Source organism: Dreissena polymorpha, chromosome 3 (genome assembly GCF_020536995.1).
Source record: "Dreissena polymorpha isolate Duluth1 chromosome 3, UMN_Dpol_1.0, whole genome shotgun sequence".
In the NCBI taxonomy this organism is placed as follows: Eukaryota; Metazoa; Mollusca; class Bivalvia; order Myida; family Dreissenidae; genus Dreissena; species Dreissena polymorpha.
Window position 1 is genome coordinate 5161663 of NC_068357.1, and position 24335 is coordinate 5185997.

Genomic DNA, 24335 nt, shown 5'->3' on the forward strand with positions numbered 1-24335 from the left:
TATAACATATTGCATACATTATGTCCACTGTGCTTGAAAGTAACAAAACACATAATTCTCACGACAACAAGATGTCAGGAGAGGGTGGGGTAACCTAATTAAACAAATACAAAGCTGATCTTGATATGTTCAAGGCTTTCTTTACAACTTATTGGGCACATGATACCACTACATTACAGCCTAACAGAATAACCCATTTATGCCTAGTGGACTCTACCATCCTTTGAAATTGGATCAATTTATTTCCAAAATTAGGGATGTCTTGTATATTTATTTCTATATTTAGAATATTTCTTACAGAAATTCCTTTAAGCAAACAGCGCAGACCCTGATGAGACGCCGCATCATGCGGAGTCTCATCTGGGTCTACGCTGTTTGCCAAGGCCTTTTTCTAGATGATAGGCATAAATGGGTTAAGTAGAAGTTTACTTTCCTGTTTTTCAGTTTTAAGCATGTACACAAGGACATTTGTCAAAACGTTATCTTTAAATCTGGATATATTTGAGCTACCAAAACTGGAAGAATTTCACAGTATTCCCACAAGTCCATAGCACATGTTTATAATTATAAGCACATCCCCCAAGAGTTGACCAATTCAGAAGGGTAAAGCAATCATAACAAGAACAATTGAAAATATGGATCTTTAGTATACTGTTTTGTAACAAGGCTGCACTTAAAGAAAGGAATATTAATTAACATTAATTTGTTTAAATAAATTTGACTCGATGTAAATGATGAAATTTAATGTTTCTACATTGACATTCGGCCTTCTTAATAAATATATTATTCTTATTTTTCTGTCCATATAGTCAAAATTATTTCCACTTTATTGCAACAATCTGGGTAAGCATTCATAACATTTAACCTTGGCTTGTGAGTTTATAAGTTGGCTTTATCTAGATAACTAAAAGTAAGATAACATTATTCTATAAGGAAGAAATAAACAACTAAACATCAGCAAAAAAATCAATCTGAACCAAAAACAAACAAGAAACCGTCGGAGACGGGTAATGCTCTCCAAAGTTTTTTTTTGTCACAATATTGCACTATATGTTCAGATAAAAGGAAACGTCTTGAGGGGCTTAACTTTGGACAAAATAATACGATGGATGGTTTAGCAACTTAAAAATTTCAAAGGGCCATATCTCTCTAAAAAATCATCTAACCAGAACCCACAAATTTCATGCGCATCTCCTCAAGGTAGTTAAGCTTCCCATAAAGCTTCATTGAATTCCAGTCAGTAGTTGGGGAGAAATAGCCCGGACAATAATTGCACTATATGTACAGTTTATGGAAAATTTCAAAGGGCCATAACTCTGTGAAAAATCATCTGACCATAACTGGCTGAAAATATGCACATCTCCTGTTGGTAGTGAAGCTTCCCATACAGTTTCATTGAACTCCCGTAATAAGTTGCTGAGAAATAGCCCGGACAAGAATTGCAATATATGTACAATGGAAAAGTTCAAAGGGCCATAACTCTGTGAACAAGAAACCGTCGGAGACAGGGGATGCTACCCAAAGTTTTTTTTTGTCACAATATTGCACTATATATTCAGATTAAAGGAAACCTCTTGAGGGGCATAACTTTGGACAAAATAATACAATGGATGGTTTAGAAACTTAGAAATTTCAAAGGGCCATAACTCATCAAACAAGAACCCACTAATAACATGTGCATCTCCTCGAGGTAGTCAAGATTCCCATTAAGCTTCATTGAAGTCCAGTCAGTAGTTGGGGAGAAATAGCCCGGACAAGAATTGCACTATATGTACAGTTTATAGAAAATTTCAAAGGGCCATAACTCTGTGAAAAATCATCCGACCATAACCGGCTGATAATATGCACATCTCCTGTTGGTAGTGAAGCTTCCCATAAAGTTTCATTGAATTCCCGTGAATAATTGCGGAGAAATAGCTCGGACAAGAATTGAACTATATGTACAATGGAAAATTTCAAAGGGCCATAACTCTGCGAAAAATCATCAGACCATAACCCGCTGATAATATGCACATCTCCTGTTGGTAGTGAAGCTTTCCATAAAGTTTCATTGAATTCCCGTAATAAGTTGCTGAGAAATAGCCCAGACAAGAATTGCACTATATGTACAATGGAAAATTTCAAAGGGCCATAACTCTGGGAAAAATCATCCGACCAGAACCGGCTGATAATATGCACATCTCCTCTTGGTAGTGAAGCTTCCCATAAAGTTTAATTGAATTCCGGTCATTAGTTGCTGAGAAATAGCCTGGACAAGAATTGCACTATATGTACAGTTAATGGAAAATTTCAAAGGGCCATAACTCTGTGAAAAATCATCCGACCAGAACCCCCTGATAATATGCACATCTCCTCTTGGTAGTGAAGCTTCCCATAAAGTTTAATTGAATTCCGGTCATTAGTTGCTGAGAAATAGCCCGGAAAAGACTTGCACTATATGTACATTTAATGGAAATTTCAAAGGGCCATAACTCTGAGAAAAATCATCTGACGAGAACCGGCTGATAATATGCACATCTCCTCTTGGTAGTGAATCTTCCAATAAAGTTTAATTGAATTCCGGTCAATAGTTGCTGAGAAATAGCCCAGACAAAAATTGTGCACGGACGGACGGATGGACGGACACACGGACAGACGAAGCGGCGACTGTATGCTAAAAAATTTTGGGGAGCATAAAAATCAACCTTAGAGAACCGGCTGATAATATGCACATCTCCTCTTGGTAGTGAAGCTTCCCATGAAGTTTCATTGAATTCCAGTCATTAGTTGCTGAGAAATCGCCTGGACAAGAATTGCACTATATGTACAGTTAATGGAAAATTTCAAATGGCCATAAGTCTGTGAAAAATCATCGGACCATAACTGGCTGATAATATGCACATCTCCTTTTGGTAGTGAAGCTTCCCATAAAGTTTCATTGAATTCTGGTCATTAGTTGCTGAGAAATAGCCTGGACAAGAATTGCACTATATGTACAGTTAATGCAAAATATCAAAGGGCCATAACTCTGAGAAAAATCATCTGACGAGAACCGGCTGATAATATGCACATCTCCTCTTGGTAGTGAATCTGCCCATAAAGTTTAATTGAATTCCAGTCATTAATTGCTGAGAAATAGCCCGGACAAAAATTGTGCACGGACAGACGGATGGACGGACACACGGACAGACGAAGCGGCGACTAAATGCTCCCCCCAAAAAATTTGGGGGGAGCATAAAAAGGAACAATTTTAAGATTTAAATCTGCAGTTCTCCTGCAATGGAATAAATTTTTGCTGCAGTCACCCTTCATATTGTCTTACCTGTACCAAATCTGCATTCAATTAATTAATGTTTCATTTTCAGATGGCTATGATAGAAATGGCTGTAACAGATTAGTAGAAAGCTATTTTAGTTTAATATACCAGTTATGATGATGCACTTTTTCTCAAATTACAGTACACTTCTTTGTATTAAATCTTCGCATGAATAAAACAAGCAAATTTGTTGGGGTTTTTTTACTAAGAAAATGACGCCGATATTCGGCATCTTCCCCTTCCAGAATTTTTCCCCTAAAAATACCATTTCCCCTCCAAAAATATAATTTTTCACCAAAATATAATATTTTACCCTCAAAGAAATGTTTTTTTTCTTTTGGGAAGTCAACACTTATCCAATATGTACCATGTACAACGATCTCGCTCTCTCCCGACGAACACTCAAATCTGGGAATCCCAGTGATTCTATATATAGCTCTTAAATTACGTCATGGAAACCGGGCAACTAATCATGTGACTATTTTACTGGATTCCGGTCTTGCGCGAGAAGGGTGTTTCGTCAATTAATTACCGGAAACCAGTCGAATTTTCATCCGGGTTATGTGAAAGCCAAGATATAAACGTTAAAACAGAAAAAAGTCTCACAATTGGCGTTCATACACGAACAAAATAAAACGTTCGGACTCGGAAAATATTAATTGCGTTGAAGCATTTTTTAAGAATGAATCATCAAAAACCGTTGAAACCCAGCAAGATTCGGAGGTACATGTAATCAACATCGATTAATACTGTCGGATTATTGTGAAAGTGAAAGTATACAATCGGCAGCTGCCGCACCTTTCCCTTCCAATACTGTAGCAGATCTAGATCGTCAACCCATTCATCATGAAATAGAAATCATAATATTGACATCATTCCCCAGCCCCAGTTGAAAACATTTCCCATTATTAGATCTACACCTGCAACTTTATTTAGGACTTTGACTTTAATATCATACTTGTTCATGTGTTTAAGAACAAAAAGGTTAGAGACATGCCTCTTTTTCTAAAAAAAATCCTGAAGTCTGTAGGTGAGTTATAGACATTGAAATGAGCAGTTTTTATTTTTTCCCCAAATATGTCTCTTTCGCGCTCGATTTTCCCCTTTTACCCAGCGTCCAGCGTCTTCCCCTTTTTCTAAAAAAAAACCCTGCCTTCTTAAAATAAATTTTGCGACATACGGACAGACGTATGGACAGACAGAAAATGCCAATTCTATATCCCTCTGCCCTTTGCAGGGGACTCTCTCAGATTATAGACAATGATATTTAATTTATAACAAGGGCTGTTTGTAAAACATGCATGCCCCCCATATGGGCTGTCCGTTGTAGTGGCAGCCATTGTGTGAATACATTTCTTGTCACTGTGACCTTGACCTTTGACCTAGTGACCTGAAAATCAATAGGGGTCATCTGCGAGTCACGATCAATGTACCTATGAAGTGTCATGATCCTAGGCAAAAGCGTTCTTGAGTTATCATCCGAAAATCATTTTACTATTTCGGGTCACCGTGACCTTGACCTTTGACCTTGTGACCTCAAAATCAATAGGGGCTATCTGCGAGTCATGATCAATCTACCTATGAAGTTTCATGATCCTAGGCATATGCGTTCTTGAGTTATCATCTGAAAACCATTTAACTATTTCGGGTCACCGTGACTTTGACCTTTGACCTAGTGACCTCAAAATCAATAGGGGTCATCTGCGAGTCATGATCAAATTACCCATGAAGTTTCATGATCCTAGGCATATGCATTCTTGAGTTATCATCCAGAAACCATTTTACTATTTCCGGTCACTGTGACCTTGACCTTTGACCTAGTGACCTCAAAATCAATAGGGGTCATCTGCGAGTCATGATCAATCTACCCATGAAGTTTCATGACCCAGGCTTATGCGTTCTTGAGTTATCATCCGGAAACCATTTTACTATTTCGGGTCACCGTGACCTTGACCTTTGACCTAGTGACCTCAAAATCAATAGGGGTCATCTGCAAGTCATGATCAATACACCTATGAAGTTTCATGATCCTAGCCCCAAGCGTTCTTGAGTTATCATCCGGAAACCACCTGGTGGACGGACCGACCGACAGACCGACCGACATGTGCAAAGCAATATACCCCCTCTTCTTCGAAGGGGGGCATAATAAATTAAAGATAATGAAACAGTATCAATAAATAAAACTAATGAAAACTTGAAAATTATTCAACTCTCTGGTATGTGATATTTTCCTTCAATTTTAAATAAAATTCAGATTATCTGTTATTGATGTTAACTGATGCATTCAATTGTAACAGAACATTAAAAGATTTGGGTAAACATTAAATGCGTAATAGGTAGAATATCAAAACCGTAATAAAACACCCTAGCATACTGATGTCATTTACTTAATATTTGAAGAGGCCTTTTTACGTTTTGGTAAATTGACAAAATTACAAAAAGTTGTTTCAGATTCGCAAGTTTTTGTTTAAGTTATGATGTTTGTATGGAAATAGTTATGCTAAACATTTACCATGCTCTAAAATATCTATTAAATGCATCTTTTGACGATTTGAAAACCTGAAAATTATAAAGCGTTGCAACGCGAAACGATTGATTAATTTGGAAAGTTTTCTTGTTGTCATAATATTTTGTGAAACTACAAGGTTTGTTTATTTAAGGTAACAAATATGTTTACTCATAGCATGAGCATGGATGGCCGAGTGGTGAAAGCGAAAGACTTTTTACTCCAGGACTCCAGGGGTCAGTGGTTCGAGCCCAGTTGAGGGTTACATTTTTTTATTTTCTTTTGTATTGTATTCTTGTTTTATTACTGAAGATTTTTAGGTCAAATGTTTAAATTTATCAATATTTTGATTTTTTTTAAACATTTACCTGTAACATTTACCTGTTTTTAAATTTAATAAAAATTATAATTAAATAAATAAAACTTAATTATAATAATATAAAAATATATTTAAACAAAATAAATAATAATAATTATTATTACTGTTAATTGAAACCAATCCATTAATACTTACTTCAGTACACTGCACTATATCCAAACTGATGTAATCAACTTGAATAATATAACTCCACAAAATGAATGTTAATACACAATGTTTATTTCCACCGGCTGTCTGAATCACAAATAGATTTAATGAATGTAGAAACAAATAGTTCTTAAATAACCAAAATTAAATGAACACAAAAACACAAAATGAAGATGAAATGAAGAACAAGTCCGTAAGCATGAGAAGTATGATAATGCAGACGACACATTGGGTTATGGATAGTATAGATATTCACATGTAGTAGCACACTAAATTTGTAACAAGCATTCCTATTGGTCAAATGCCATAAAAGGAATAAAATGATTGGATCTAACAGCTTATAGGAGTCCTGGCAAAAGTATTGAGAATTGTCATTGATTTTCTCCTGTTCTGGTTTCTATATACATCAGAGTATACAAAAGTAATTAAGTACATACGTTAATACATTCAAACGGATTTGTGAACATGTTATAATGGTTACATTAGGACCATATTTTATTTAATTTGCACTTTATTCATTATGCCAAAAAAACACTTATCAACAAAAGAAAAATACAAATGAAATGTAAATTTGTTTACGACAGGTCCAAAGGTCAACTGACCATAAATGACCAAACTAACAACTTATTGGTAAAATATTTGTACATGAATAATGACTGATTACCAAACCAAACAACTAATGTTGTTATAAACCTTTAAATGAAATCAAAATTGTTTGTGTCAGAATGTTCACAGAGTTCAACTTCTGAATTGGGAAAAATTAACAGACTACACATGGAATAAATTAACCCTTTTCCACTTAGACACAAAGTAACAATGGCTATGTGCATACAGCATAAAACCAGAACAGCCTGCGAGTAACTTGCAATCTGTTCAGGTTTAATGCTGTTTGCTGCTCATCAGTATCTAAGGGTTGGCAATGAAGCCTTTAAAACTTTAATCTAGTAAGATAGGTCTTGAATTAAATGTAACTTTCTTAGGGACTACAAATGGGTGAAAATACGTATCTAACTGGTAAAAATACGTATCTAACTGGTTAAGGGTTAATGCAATTGTACAAATATATCCCAACCTTAGACATTTAAAAGCTTTACATTTATCTGGAATAAATGCGCTTCTAGTGCAAAAGCAAAGCTCCATGATTTCTAAATTTTTCAAATCAAACTTTATAAAGTGAAATTGGAAAAGTATTGAGAGAAAATGCAAGGAACATCACACATTCTCAAACAAAAGACTATATTTAGCCCTTTGTTTAGTTTTCTGATCTAAAGTTCATGAAATTTATTATATAATACTATATAACAATTATATATAACAATTACAATTAAACATGAGCTGTCAGAGGACAGCGCACTCGACTATTGAGTGCTTGACTGTATAACGTAAGCCATCATGGAGAGGAGGGGAGGGGGTATAATGTGGGTGTGTGGTCATTTAATAGATGATCTTTCAAAAATAAGGGGGGAAAAAAAATAAAAAAATTGGGGGGGGGGGAGGGGGGATTCTGGGGTGGGGCATGGGGGGTGGTTTGGGTGGAATGCATTGTGGTATGTCAGGTAAGTGTTGTTTTGTCAAAGTATGAATCAAATGTGATCATAAATAAAGAAGTTATGGCAATTTAAGCAAAATGTTCAAATATCTAAGTATAAAAGGGGCCATAATTCTGTCAAAATGCTTGATACAGTTGTCTGCTCTTGTTTATACATTGGGATCATTTTGGTAAAGAAGTATGCAAAATATGAAAGCAATATGTAGAAGGACATAGAAAATATTTGAGGTGGTACGCAAACTTTAACATAGGTTTATCAATAATATGCATATTCTAAGTATAAAAGGGGCAATAATTCTGTCAAAATGCTTGATACAGTTGTCTGCTCTTGTTTATAGATTGGGGTCATGTTGGTAAAGAAGTCTGCAAAATATAAAAGCAATATCTCAAAGGACATAGGAAATATTTGGGGAAGTACGCAAACTTTAACATTGCACGCTAACGGGAACGCTAACGCCGGGGTGAATAGGATAGTTCCACTATATATATTTCATATATAATAGTCGAGCTAAAAATGATCATAAATCTCCTTATGTGGGAGCCATTATGGGTACATTATGGGTGTCACTTCACTGCATGGAGCATCTGGTATTCAAGTTTTATATTGTTTGTGAAATGTTTGAATGTTTATTGATTAAACCAAAATTGAGCCATCAACTGCAAATATATAAATACAGTATGATGATCAATCTTATTAAGTGACTGCACTTTAAGGTTTCATTCCCCCAATTATGTTCACCACTACTAGTATGTCAAAAACAACACATTTTTATTGCTTCACAACAATGGGACCATCAAACCCTAATAAAACCTATTCATCTATATACAATTGAGACTGCAGGGAAAAATAATGAAGTTTTATTCCTTGCACAACCACCAATGACCATTTTACTAGCCTGTCCCCCAGGGGGTATACAACTATACTGGTATAGGTAAATTGAGAAACCATGAATTTGTGGCCAATTAAATTCCTACTTATTGCAAGTTAAACAAGGATTTACAGCAAAAACAGTGTAAGATGTGTACACTTTGTACTCACTTAGTGCGATTTCACATACAGGCTTATTCACAGGAAAATTAATTGCAATGTTACAGAAACTGGTATAAAACTTGTCTAGATTCAGAAAGTAAATGCAACAAGAAAATTGGGTACACTGCCTAATTAGGAAAACGTAAAATTTACATGACAACCATCTTCAAATAGGCAAATAGTACTTTCACTTTTATATTTATGAATCAACATTATAATAAAGTTACCTTTGATACAAAGAGCAGAAGCCCCAACCCCTTTAACTTTTTGTCAATATTTATTGGACAAGTGTTACAATATTTGTTTAGAAATGCGCTTATTCTTGAGAAATAATCTTTTTTGGAAACTGCTGCAAATAAAAAGAGCTTTGTCACATAAAAGAGACTAAAAATACCCCTGCACCGATGTGTCACCGGCATAGTAGCCATTACAATCGCTAATTTCAAGTGTGTATAATTAAAGAACATATGGATCACTGTATGTGTAAAATGTTTTTTTCTCATCTTCCTTTCATTGTAGTGACAAATTTGAAGTTTAAATTCAATCCATAAACTTCTATCAGTTTATGCTTCTGCCATAAAACAGGCTGAATTGAAGGGCACATAACTCAGGCGTGTGAAGATCACTGGGCATTCAAGGTGTCCTTCACATCTACACTTAATGGTGATGATTTCAAGTTTCTACTTGAAATAAAGAAGAACTTTGCTCCACTTAAAAAAAAAGTATGCATAAACATGGCAAATTTTAAGGGCACATAGAATAGGAAAGGTCTTATCAATGTGCATAAGTTTTACACATGTACACTTCATGGTGATGACATTCATGTATTTCAAGTTCCCATGTAATAGGTTGAGAAATGATGTTGAGAAATAGATTGCTCCAAAAACATACAACATTTTATGCATAAACATGGCTAAGTTCAAGGGCACAAATCTTAAAAACATTTGGATAACAGCTTGTGAAAAAAGTTTCTTGGACATCCACAAAACAAGTCAAACAAAATTACACATACAACACATTTCATATCCAGTAATAATAAAGTGCTGAACTTTTGATCTACTAATCACCTTTAATTGTATTAAGTACTTTAGCTTAGGGCTTACAAATAATACATAAAAAGTCCATATTCAAGATCTGATTAGAGTCAAAAAAGGCGTTCATAACAAACAAACTCAACGAGTTTGAGCCTACTCGAGTGCACTAAGATTATTAAGTTACTCAATTAATTGAACAGTTTGAGACATTAATCTTCTTAAAGAGGTAACAGAATTTTAGAAGGAAAAACATAATTAGGTTTAGCATGACAATGGGAAAATAGAAGCCATTGTTGAAGCTACAATTAGTTTGCAAACTTTGGTGATCATTAAGACATCTTGAACTTCATGAAGTGGGACTTAAACATAATGCAGCAATAACAGCATTATTGCAACAATGGAATAGATTGTCAGATATTGAGGCAGCAGTGTTGCACCAATGGAATAGAATGTCAGATATTGAGGCGTTGACATCATAGGTTAAATCCTCAAATGCATAACAAGAGTTTGGCTCATAATTGGTGAACCTTAAAATCATCAAACAACGGATTATGTTATCCCATCATCTCTGACTGGCATGGCTGGATTAGGTTTGCATTGTTGTAGGTTTCTACGTATTCAATCTTAAGTAGCATGTATTTAATACTACACAACAGATTGTGGGAAAACAGACAGCAAAACAATTTTCAGCAGGCAAACAACCTTAAAAGGCAAAAATATCAAACAGTCAACTTTCTCCGCTATGCCAAATAAACAATTTTTATTAAACCTATGTTTGCAGAAAAAATATCTGGGAAATACATAAAGTAGCAAATCTTAAATAATGTCAAAAAAATTCTTTTCACCAAATCCTGTCTTATTTAAAACCTCATTTGAAACACAACACAATATTATTTTTTATAATTAAAATCAAAGCCATACTCTGTCTGAAGTGTGCTACTAATATTGTACCACTTTTTCTCAAATAACTTGAGAACATTACAGGCTTTTTTTATAATGGAGTCTCCAATAATCTAAAGCAATTTGAAAAAGGCAACCTTCCACACAAAAAACACAAAATGAAAACTTTTTTAAGACCAAATCTTCTGACAATATCTCTAAAAGCATTTAAAGACTGCAAATTATTATAAGATGAAGAAAATATGTGTCCTGCTGTTAGAACTTATGTTTGCTAAATAGACACAGAATGTATATGGTATTTGAGTGGATAATGTACCTCCTGTCTAGTACATGATGTTAGATATTGCCAGTTACTACATTGATTTGTCTTGCCCAAGATTTCCTATACATGATAGATAAGTCTCTCAAGCTGTCACGGTCACCACGTTTCTATTTGTTGAGATCTAAATCTGTAGATTTCATGATCTCTTTATGACGGCTGACTTCCAACATTGCCTCTGATGTGTTGGTGTGCTTCCAGTTGCCTTCACCATAACAAGCCAGTATGACAAATATACCAGCCAAAACAACAAAACGGTTGCAGAAGTGACAATTATAACATTTAAATGAGTGTATTAATGATTGATTCATGTTGGTGACCTTAAAGCCACCCAATACAATAATTGTAATAAAGAATTATACCGTAATGTTTTCGGACACCCCATATTTTAGCAAAAATAATTATTTTTCGTGACTCTTAATTTTCGGACACACGAGTTTTCGTCCATAATTAATGTCTCTAAGTTTTCGGACAGTATATTTTACAGCGCTATTTTACCAAATTTCGGTTCTGTTTTCGATATCTAATGACACTTCGATCATGGGGTTTTACAACCAGATTAACATCATAAAACATTGCAGGTGCATGCCTGAGGGCAATGGACCATTACATTTGCGTTATTGGGTAAATAACCTTGTAAAACGGTATTAAACAATTGTTTCGCCTGATCGCATAATCGTTATGACAATTACCAGGGGTAGTGCCAATTAACAGTTCAATTATCTACCGCAATGGTACTACCCCTTCTCAGGCGGTATAACTGTGACAAATACTAAACGCTTAAAAGTGTGATGCACCCTATTGCAAGTTTTACGAACAATGGAAGGTGTTAGACAACAAATATCGGAAATGAACAAATAAAGAATTCATACTTTGCTTTTTTTATTGCGTTAATTACAGGTTCATACTAGCGAGAAACTCGTTGGTCAAAGTACAACCTTGTAGTAACTTTTTGTCAAATAAATTAAGCAATTGAAATTATTTAAAATGCAGTGCAAACATATATAACTGTAATTTACACTATACAGCATGGTATTTAACAAGTGCGTGCTATTACCGGTAGTCGTTAATACAATTGACGCTATTTTCGGACACTTCAATTTTCGACTCTAAGTTTTCGGACACCTGTATTACGTGAATATTTTTCGTATCTAAGTTTTCGGACACGAAAAAAAAAATTATTTTTAAGTGTCCGCAACCATCGAGTAATTATGGTAGTTTAGAGCAGTCTACCAACTGAGTGAGCCACCCAGATGCCAGATAAAGTCTAGTCTATAAAGGGGGGGGGTATAAAAAAGAATCAATTCTTAATACCTTAGAGCTGTGTTCATGAGTTTTATCAAGAAAATATAGTCAAAATCCACCATTGATTCAACCTTAAATTTCCATATACTTAAACATATGAATTTTATTTGGGTGGTACAACAATGTTATTGTTTGTTGTTTTTTGCTTTAATTATCTTAATTTTATACAGGACTGTTTAAGTATTATATTCAATATTGAGCTTTATACAATGCAAAGTAAACATTGGCAACACCAATTTATAAATGACCATTTTATTTTTACCTTTAGATCTTCACAAAAAAAAAACTTATTAATAGAAGCAGAAATTACATTTTTCAAATGTGTCACTGACAAAGTTTTCTGCAGGCTTACGAGTAATGCAAAAGCGACATAGTTTATATGTGGTTAAAGCATGGTATATATGTGGTTAAAGCATGGTAATCAATCTTAAAGTTATTTAACTTCAGATATATATTTTCAACTCTCTTTACCCAGAAAAATTCTTGTTAACTTTTTTGTCAAACATTCCTTTAATTTAACCAATAATCACACATGTGTATTTATTGGAAGGCATAACTAGGGGCTACATTAAACTAACTTCTCCATCTATTGACTCACAAGTGATTTAAACATGACAGTATTGATTGCCGACATAAAACAACATGATACCAGCAGTGCTCAGGTGGTCTGATGTCCAAGCACTGCATCGTCATGGAAATGTACGATGCAAGACGCTAATTAAGTATTGATTGTGCAGCATATGTTGCTGTATTAAATAGTGTTACCAGTTGGCTTATGTGTTAAACTTGAGAATGAATCTGTTGCCAATTTTCTAAATATGCAACCAGTTTTAATGGTTTTAGCAAGGAAAGTGAAAAAAGTAACGTTTGTCCACAAGAAAACAGAAAATCTAAAGTATAATGATATTAAGTTTATTTTTAAATTGCAAATACAAATGAGTCGCGTTCTGAGAAAACTGGGCATAACGCATGTGTGTAAAGTGTCGATCCAGATTAGCCTGAGCAGTTCGCAAAGGCTTATCAGGGACGACACTTTGCGCCTTAACTTGATTTTCGGTAAGGAGAGACTTCCTTGAAACAAAAAATACCATAAAAGCGGAAGGTGTCATCCCTGATTAGCCTATGATGACTGCACCGGCTAATCTGGGATGACACTTTACGCACATGCATTAAGCCCAGTTTTCTCAGAACAAGGCTCAAATGATTCGACCAGAGAATACCACAAAAAACACCATTCAACAACTTTGATAGTTTATTTTATATATCCAAACATTCCCTATTTATTTGATTGACAAGCAAACATGACATCTGAACATAACACACACCTTACCATAATATTTTGATAGCAGATCTTAAGGTTTGCAGGACAAGTAACTATGCTTAAATATATTTTACATTCACCGAAGTGCGCTTTAACATTAAATTCATGATTAATCTATTTTGGGTTTGAACGAACACACAAAATAGGTGAAGACTATTTATGGACTATTATATATTTAATAACAGAATAAAGATAAATATTATCCTTGCAATACGTTTTAAATATGTATAAGAATTTTATCTTTTAACGTTGTAAAAATGAATTCAATCGCACACAGTTATTTCACTCGAAACAAAAGTTTTAAAAGGGAGATTAACATCCCAACTGAAAAGCAAACAGCCTTACATTGATTGTTTCCCTTTGAATATTAGTATTGCATTTTTACACAAACTGCTAGTGAATTAACAATTCAGTGCACTTCATATTAAACCTTCTAACCAATAGCAGATGATGCAAAGACACATGATTCGACCCTGTCATGCAATCACACAACAAAGTGGTAATGCCTGAACAACTTTTTAGAAAACACGTTCATTTGCAAATTAATGTCCCTACACATGCATGACAAGATGTGATGTTATCAATTATCACAAAATAAGGTAATGTTGGATTAAACCAGCATTGAATGAAAATATTTTTAGCTGTTTCACTGAATATTAAAATTATATCTCCCTAATGTTCTTACATCCAAACATTCAAATGGTGAGCATATACAATAAAAACAATCTTCAAATATTCAGTAAACAATCTTCAATAGGAGTAAATGATGATGTAAGTCATATAGCTAATCTTTGGTAACAAAGCAATTTGTGAAACACCCAAATTCCTTGTTTGCATTTTTCTCTTTGTTAGCAAAAAAACAAACACTTGAGGTACAGGACCTTGTTCCACATTCACTTTGACATTGAATGACCTCATAATTATAACCTAGTATGAGCTCCTATTCCCTTAAATGACTTAAATTGGACCTCAAAAAACCTCTCCTGAACCAGTTCAAATGACATTTCAAAAACCTTATATGACCTTCAAAGAACTTGAATGACCTTCAATAACCTCACACAACCTCATTTGACATTCCGTGATCAAGTATAATCCTCAACAATTTCTATGGCCTTCAAAGACATCTCATGCTCTCGATGGCATCACACAACCTGCTATGACTTTCAATTACCTTACACAATGTCTTTTGACCTTCAATGACATCACCCCACCTCCTATGACCTTGATACCCCTTACCTTGTGCTCACTGAGAACGGCCTCCAATTCCTCATACTGCCAGGCCTGGGACATCTGCATGCGGAGATGGTCCTCTATGCCATCAAGCCAGCGCGTGAGTGTCTCCAGATCCAGGCTCAGATCTGAAAGAAGATTGCGCGAGTTGTGAATGTATCCAGCAAAAACTTTACTGCTCATAAGGAAAGTGAAAATGGCTATATGCAACAAGCATGAACCCAGAACAGTCTGCTAGAAACACATGCTGTTCAGGTTTTATGCTATTTTCTACTTAATATCCTCGGTTTCATCAAAATTGGTGATTATAGAATAAAGATATCGACAGGAAACCACCAGTTTGGTGCTGTCTGCATGCAAGACATAACCCAATATAACTAGAGCTTTGCCACAGACGTTGCGTATACCCCCACGTGCCGCATTGACACAGACTTTTATGCATGCTGTCTTCACAAAACAAGAGAATCTTATTTATGGCAATTTTTAAGAATTATTATGCCATTATCATTTATGGCATTTTTTGACCTTTGAACTCAAAGTGTGACCTTGACCTTGGAGAAATCGACATAATTTTTTCGTGCGACACAATATCCAGTGATGGTCAACAAATGTGCCAAATGATTTTAAAATCTCACAATGCACGACATAGTTATGGCCCAGACAAGCTCATTTATGGCCATTTTTTACCTTTGAATTCAAAGTGTGACCTTGGAGATATTGATGCAATTCTTTTCCGCGACACACTGTCCAATGATGGAGTACAAATGTGCCAACTGATTTTAAAATCTCACAATGAACTACATAGTTATTGCCCGGACAAGCTCATGTATGGCAATTTTTGACCTTTGAACTCAAAGTGTGAACTTGACCTTTGAGATATCAATGTAATTCTTTCGTGGGACATACCGTCCATTGATGGTAAACAAATGTGCCAAATGATTTTAAAATCTCACAATGAACAACATAGTTATGGCTCGGACAAGCTTTCGGGACAGACTGACAGACCGACCGACAGACAGACCGACTGACAAAGTGACTCCTATATAGCTCCCATTACCAATGGTGATGGGGGTATAATAACCAGGATTTTCTATATTGAAAACCTGTTTAAATTCATCTTTAATTACCTCAAGCCTCAGTTTGAAGTTGTGTTAATCAATTAAAGTAACAAAATAACATTAACACCAGCAAAGTATACTAAAGCCAGAAAGATTAGCTAACCAATTTCTTGCACTTAACATATCAATATCATAAATGCAATGTAAAAGAGGTATGTTGCCAAGATCATATAGCTTGTTTATAATTCAATACATTCCTCAGAGTTGCAAGCTTGATTAAATGTATAGCAGATCTTAAATCAAATCACATGCAGATTTATAGGCCAGATTTCTTATATGTTCAACAAGAGTGCCAACTTGTCAAACAAAATGTGCCCATTAAAAGGGTTGAATAAAACTGAACTGTTAATCTGAGAAGAAGCATGGCCATGCCATGCATGTTTGCTACCTTCAAACCCAAATGTATCAATACACATCCATCCGAGCTTAAGTTATTGAGCAACAGTGACCTAGGTCTTCAATTATAACAGATTGGATCCCAAGCCAAGTCTACACATAAGCAAGCTTGGCACTAAATTGTATTGTAATTAATCCATCAAAACTTGAGCGGATAGAAAAACAACAGTTTATAGGACTTAAAAAGTGTTCCTTATTGTAACGTTGTACTCATATTTTATTTTTTGTACAAATTCACAATCATAACATATTGTTTCAATTCGGGACAAGAGGCTCATATCATTTTAATAGTCAAGGTTTATAAGCTACTCAAATTTTTAAACACATTCTTACACACAAGCTCTATTCAGAAAAACAACTAAACCAGTTTTACCACTAGCCATTCTTGTCTCCATAAATATATGTTCCAGTGTTTTTTTCACCTTTAAGGGAATAGTGGCAGGGCCCGTCCAAAGGGGAAAAACGCGTGGTATTTTAGGACAAGATGGGCAAGATGGCCCAAGTTCGCTCACCTGAGAGGAGTCGGTTCATTCAATCTTTACCAAATGTCAAACTTGACCTAGATATTGTCCAGACAAACATCCTGGTCAAGTTTCATCATTATTTCATCTGTGTGTCATGATGAATGTACCTATGAAGTTTCATGATCCTAGGCATACCGATAAGCATTCTTGAGTTATCATCCGGAAAACATTTTTCTAAGTTGAGTCACCGTGACCTTGACAGCCATTGTGTGAATACGTTTTTTGGCACTGTGACCTTGACCTTTGACCTAGTGACCTGATAATCAATAGGGGTCATCTGCGAGTCATGATTATTGTACCTATTAAGTTTCATGATCCTAGGCATAAGCGTTCTTGAGTTATCATCAGGAAACAATTTTACTGTTTCGAGTCACTGTGACCTTGACCTTTGACCTAGTGACCTGAAAATTAATAGGGGTCATCTGCCAGTCATGATCAATGTACCTATGAAGTTTCATGATCCTAGGCGTAAGCATTCTTGAGTTATCATCTCGAAACCATTTTACTATTTCGAGTCACTGTGACCTTGACCTTTAACCTAGTGACCTGAAAATCAATAAAGGTCATCTGCCAGTAATGATCAATGTACCTATTAAGTTTCATGATCCTAGGCGTAAGCATTTTTGAGTTATCATCCGTAAACCATTTTACTGTTTCGAGTCAGTGACCTTGACCTTTGACCTAGTGACCTGAAAATCAAAAGAGGTCATCTGCCAGTCATGATCAATGTATCTATGAAGTTTCATGATCCTAGGCGTAAGCATTCTTGAGTTATCATCCGGAAACCATTTAACTTAGGGATGCAAGAGGTTACAAAAATTAGTAACTGGTTAATCGTTTGCAATAACCGGTTAGTAACCGGTTAACCGAAACACCCTAAGTAGTTAAAATTAAAATGTTAAAGCATACGTAAACAATGTCTTACCGCTCATACGTGTACTCTTGAAACGAACGTAGTTTGAAATCGCTTGCATTGGTTACATGTCTGTTTCATAATAAAATGTATTGTTACATTTATTTTAATAATTTTGTAAATTTTTGCCATATATTGCATTTATTTTTCCTGCGAAAAAGGATATGAGTAAACAATTCAAGAATTACACTATGTTCATTTTCACGTGTCATAAACTTATTTTTGATTCGGTCGCTTAGATTATGTTGGCATCGTATCGCTCACAAATGGTGTGTTTCTTGGTTTATTCTGTTTTATAATAAATGTTTATGTATTAAATTAGTTTAGGTATTTGCTTTCTTAAATAAAACTTGTCTCAGACGGTGGTGGCATCTCAGATGACGTAAATTACAACCAATTATTTTAATTTCTGATAGAACAAATAAGACGTTACCTCGACAAGCTTTTAACTTCAAATGCAATTCTTGATAAAACTTTTACTTATAAATATTTTATTTTGCGAGCAATCAGTGTTGGATATTGGTAAACAAAACATCAAAATAAACCATCCAATGTCTCAACTGAATTTTATTGCGAATTCGATAAACGTGTCCATTGTGTCTTCGCTAATAGCCCCCCACTCCCCGCAGTTCGCTAGTTAAATTTTCGCGAATTAAACCAATCAAAAGTGTAAATTATTAAAACGTGCCCCCTGTTTGTTACCACAAAGGGACTTTATTGCTTTATTGCCTTGTTTGTTGACACGTTATTTACTACTGGGACTGTGCGGCATGATGGTCTTACTAGTCAACAAGGCAAATTTGCAGTATGTCGCGCGCAAAACGTAAAATCGTACGAATTGTATTAGGAAAAAGAGAGAATTTATTCCAAGAAAAAAAGCATACACATTTTTTTTTCAGTTTAACCTTTTCCCGAAAATGTAACCGGTTAACTGGTTAACCTACCGAAAGGACCAGTTAACCGGTTACATTTTTGGTTAACTGGTCGTTAGGTTAACCAGTTAACCTCTTGCATCCCTAATTTTACTATTTCGAGTAACTGTGACCTTGACATTTGACCTAGTGACCTGAAAATCAATAGGTGTCATCTGCCAGTCATGATCAATGTACCTATGTAGTTTCATGATCCAAGGCCTAAGCATTCTTGAGTTATCATCCGGAAACCATTTTACTATTTCGAGTCACTGTGACCTTGACCTTTGACCTAGTGACCTGAAAATAAATAGGGGTCATCTGCCAGTCATGATCCTAGGCCTAAGCATTCTTGAGTTATCGTCCGGAAACCATCTGGTGGACAGACCAACGGACCGACCGACGGACCGACCGCCATGTGCAAAACAATATACCCCCTCTCCTTCGAAGGGGGCATAATAAAATGGACCAAATTGCAATGTTGTCATCAACAAATATTGACACAATATAGATACATCAGGCCTTTTCCTGGCCATTTGGGGAAACAAATGCAATTCATGTGAAAAGTCCACTGATTTAGGAAAAACTAATTTAATATAACCCTTTAAATTAATTCCAAATCATGTAAATTATAGTTATATACTTTGTTAGTTGTTTTATGAAACAAATTTGAGATATAATTATCATCAAACAGTTCTTTCAAAAAAAAAATAAAAAAAAATAAAAAAAATTAATTCTGGAGGGGATTTTTTCTACGAAATTGGGAAAAAATATGTAAACTCTTTCTTGAGGGGAATGGGGCTGAATATCGGCCCCGAAATTGCCACATAAAAAACACTGTGTTCATAGTCTCAACTATCACCAATATCTTAAGGCTCTTGGGTTATCATTTTTATGCAAAACCAATCAAGCAGTTTAGGGGGAGAAATGAAGTCCACATTAAATTACATACCTATGGACAGTAAAAGAATGCAATAACTGATGCCTAATAACTGATGCCTTACACTTTATTGGAGGTGGGCATAAAAACCTTCTTTGGTTGCTAGGCTAATTACCTTTCACCATTGCAACAGGGTCAAGGTTGAGGTTGCTAGGCTTCACAGCAGCCTGAATGGTGGCCCACTGGGCGTTGACCTCCTTCAAGAACACATCCACCTCCTCCGTCAACACCGGCTGACAAGTCTTCAGTTGGACGGCGTAGTCATTCAGGAGCTTAAGTTTGGGGGAGCAGTCCAGTTCCTCATAGTAGCTCTGTAGAAAGAAATTCATGGACAAATATAATTTAGCAACTCTCTAGGAAAACAGGCTTTATGTGTGAGCGTTAAGTGTAAAACTATTTGTCAGTGCAGTTCTCATAGGCTTATCAGGGACAACAATTAATCCCTACACTTTTTATGGCAACGTAAGGACTTCAGTTACAAGATATATAATAAATAAAAGTAACAAACATGCATTTAGCCCTGTTTTTCCACAGCAAGGCTCAATAATAAAATATACATTTGTAAATGAAGACAGTTGATGCAAATTAATTTTTAAATCAAAATAAACAAGAGTTCCACGGTCGGAGACATATGCACCCCTAACAGGGTTTTAAACTAGTGACCCCAATTTCAATATGGGTCATCTACTTTTCAAGGCCAATGTGCATGCTAAGTATCAAGCCAATCGGTCAATGCGTTGAGTTATTGATCAAAAACGATTTTCACACTTAGTGTAATTGTGACCTTGACCTTTGACCTAGTGAACCCAATTTCAAAAGGTGTCATCTACTTCCAAGGCTCACTTGGTTCACGAGTTATTGATCGGAAAAGGTGTTCACACTTAGTGTAAAAGTGACCTTGGCCTTTGACCTAGTTACCCTGATTTCATAACAGGTCATCTACTGTGCAAGAACAATTCACATGTGAAGTATCAAGACTATCGGTCAATTCGTTGACGAGTTATTGATCGGAAACCAACTGGTCTACCGACAGACGTACAGACCGACCAACATCCAGCAAAACAATATATCCCTTCTTTTTCGACGAGGGGCATAAATATAGTTTTGACGTGAAATCACATGAGTTTTCTCCAAATGAGAATTTAATTTAAATGTTAGTTTACACCAGTTTATTTTATATTGTTGATTGCATCGAAAGTCACAGGCCTATTTAGACAATCTTGAGTCTGTTTGGTAGGTAGAACCAGAACTTGGTGTCTTTACCCTTTCACCCTCAGAAGCAAAGTAAAAAAGCCTATGTGCAAACAGCATAAAACCAAAACAGCCAGCGGGTAACTCGCAGTCTGTTCAGGTTTTATGCTGTTTACTGCTCATCAATATCTAAGGGTTGGTCATGAAGCCTTTAAAACTTGAATTCAGTAAGAAAGGTCTTTAATCAAATTTATCTTTCTAAGGGACTATGAATGCGTCTTAGTGGTAAGGGTTAAAAGAAGATCTTAATTCACTGAGATCAAACTTGAAACCTCTTGATTGCTAGGACGCCATATACCTACACCATTGTGATAGTTCAATATAAAGACAAGCCAATTTTGTTGAATTGATATCCCCCGCAAAATTAAAACAAGAGCACCGCATAACAGGTGCCACGCTCGGCTGCGAAAGCTTGTCAGATTTTTTTTTAGAGGTCACAGTGACCTTGACCTTTGACCTAGTGACCAAAAATGGGCGTGGCATGTAGAACTCATCAAGGTGCATCTACATATGAAGTTTCAAAGTTGTAGGTGGAAGCACTTTTATTTTAGAGGCAATGTTAAGGTTTTTATTAAAGTTTTATGTTAGAGGTCACAGTGGCCTTGACCTTTGATCTAGTGACCCAAAAATGGGTGTGGCGTGTAGAACTCATCAAGGTGCATCTACATATGAAGTTTCAAAGTTGTAGGTGGAAGCACTTTTATTTTAGAGCCTATGTTAAAGTTTGATATTAGAGGTCACAGTGACCTTGACCTTTGACCTAGTGACCCAAAAATGGGTGTGGCGTGTAGAACTCATCAAGGTGCATCTACAAATAAAGTTTCAAAGTTGTAGGTGGAAGCACTTTGATTTTAGAGCCAATGTTAAGGTTTGAGCACGACGCCTACGGCTGACGGCGGACAAGCTGGCTATGACAATAGCTCGGGTTTTCTCCAAAAACAGCCTCGCTAAAAATTGTGATTGACAACAAAACTATATCCCTCCCCCTTTGGCGGGGGAAAAAGATTGCTTAACTCATTTATTGTGCTTTTAGCATATTTGTTCACTCATTTTTCTTATTATTTTGTATATATATGTGTGTTCTTACTTTTCCACCGTCAGATGCATTTAATAGCTCTCCTTAATCTCAAATCGACGATTATAGTGGCAGTTGCACATAATAATTTTGTAGGACTAAGTGTCTTACCAAGTACCATGTACTTGTAGCAGACTAGTACACAATCTACCATGTGTTGTAAGGTATAAATTTATAAACACATAATGTACAAACACAATGCAAATGCATACCATGCAACGTTTTTACAACTCAGATAATATATATATATAGTATATAATCACATACAAGTATATAATCACATACAAATAATTGGTCAATAAGATATGCCATTGATTTGATTGTAAAATGTTGTTATTATTTCATGGCACTATTTATTTCCAGCAATGCTGCTCTGCATTGCATTTGAAATTTGACATTCCAGGTCTAAAAAGTCCATCTCTGAAAAAAATGCCAACAGAAAATGCTTCATTTACTAAACCTACATTAAAGTAAAGGGCTCTCCTTAACAAACATCAGTTGTGTATTATGTCACCTTGTGGTGACCTTGCCTGCTTAAGAAAACTCAGCCGCAGTGTTATCACAGACTGCTTATGCATAATTAATTAATACCCAGTCTCAAAATGAAGATATCTGATATGGACGGAAGTTTTTATAGTGTGCATGCTAAAATTAAGGTGCATTCTGTTTAGGTATTTACTTTAGGATAAAGCTGTTTTAGTATCTTGAGCTTACAATGTAATAAAAGGTTGGCCATGAGAACCCAAAGGTCTTGATTGAATACATGTTCTAGCAGAACTACAAAAGATGGGGACTTTACTACCCATAGATGAACTAGAAAAGAGCCGTTTCATGCAAGGATGGGCCTTATACATTTGTACAATATGTGGCCACTGCTGACAGCATAGTTTTAGATCATTCTGCACATAAAATTGTGACACATATTGAAGATATGTTTTGTCTAACACTGAAAATGAGATGTTGGGTGGTTAAAGGGGCATTTCATATTAACCCATTCATGCCTAGCGTCCTGAAAAAAACAACATTGCTGCGGCGTCTCATCTGGGTCTACGCTGTTTGCTTAAATGACTTTCTGTAAGGATTGTTCTAAATATAGAAATAAATATACTAGACAATCCCTAATTTTGGAAATACGTGGATACAACTTAGAAGGATGGGAAAGTCCAGTGGGCATAAATGGGTTAAAGTTTTGCAAATTGAATGTCAGTCCAAGTCTTACCATTACTGTAACTTAGAATCTTAACAGAGTTAAGGTAAAGATACTCATCATGGTTAAATAGGCCACTAGGCCACAAAGCAGTCAGGATGTGATCAGATTTGATGCAAGAATAGCCCTGGTAGCAGTGGTCAACAGTGGACTGAGAGAGGAAAGGGAGAGAAACTGAGTGAAGGGCAGAAACGTTATCATAGCAGTGGGCTGCAGCTAACAGAGGTAGGTGAGAGAATCTGAGTTTTAAGGACATTAGCCATGGGGGTTGTGGCCAACCGGTCATATAAAGATACAGGGGAAAGAATGCCTCTTAAAGGACATAAGCCATGGGGGTTGTGGCCAACCGGTCATATAAAGATACAGGGGAAAGAATGCCTCTTAAAGGACATAAACCATGGGGGTTGTAGCCAACAGGTCATATAAAGATACAGCGGAGAGAATGCCTCTTAAAAGCATATACCATGTATGTGTCACTATTGCCTGCCCTGATTTAAACCTGCATTAGGATGTCTTCTTGTATTAAGTTTTTAGTTGTGAGCGTTAGCTCACGACTAAATTTACAGAGCATGTTTTGCAAATCAGTATGTGCTTAGAAGCCTTAACTACGCTAAGAACCGTAACTCACTATGCTAGGAACTAGTACCGCTGCCAGTCTGCACTGCAGACGACGAATGCTTGAGTATACCACTGCAGTGAGTGTATGTACCAGCTTGTAAGACGACATTGTCCAGTCTAATGTGAAACATTGAAATCTGTACATATTGACTGCTTTCAGGGAAAACGGGGCTTAATGCATGTCAAATAAGATTAGCCTGTGCACACTGATTAGCCTGTGCAATGCACACAAGCTAATCAAGGATGACAACAGCAAACAACTTGAGTGCCTTCAACGCTTTGATTTAAACAAGCTATCAGTTCCTGAATAATACAGCATCCGCCTTAAAGATAATTATTCATTTAACCAGTTATTTCTGCGCCATAT

The 24335-nt window shown here is 35.8% G+C and overlaps 1 protein-coding gene across 5 annotated transcripts in view; it reads right to left on the reverse strand.

Annotated features, from left to right (window-relative positions):
- LOC127872805 (uncharacterized) overlaps positions 1-24335 on the reverse strand; it is a 126336-nt gene that overhangs the window by 51765 nt on the left and 50236 nt on the right. For all 5 annotated transcript variants that reach the window (XM_052416213.1, XM_052416214.1, XM_052416216.1 and 2 more), the window contains 2 exons: positions 19933-20128; positions 15022-15143 (listed from right to left, as the gene is read on the reverse strand). In XM_052416213.1, coding sequence (XP_052272173.1) covers positions 15022-15143; positions 19933-20128 — 318 coding nt within the window. The remainder of the gene's footprint in view (positions 1-15021; positions 15144-19932; positions 20129-24335) is intronic.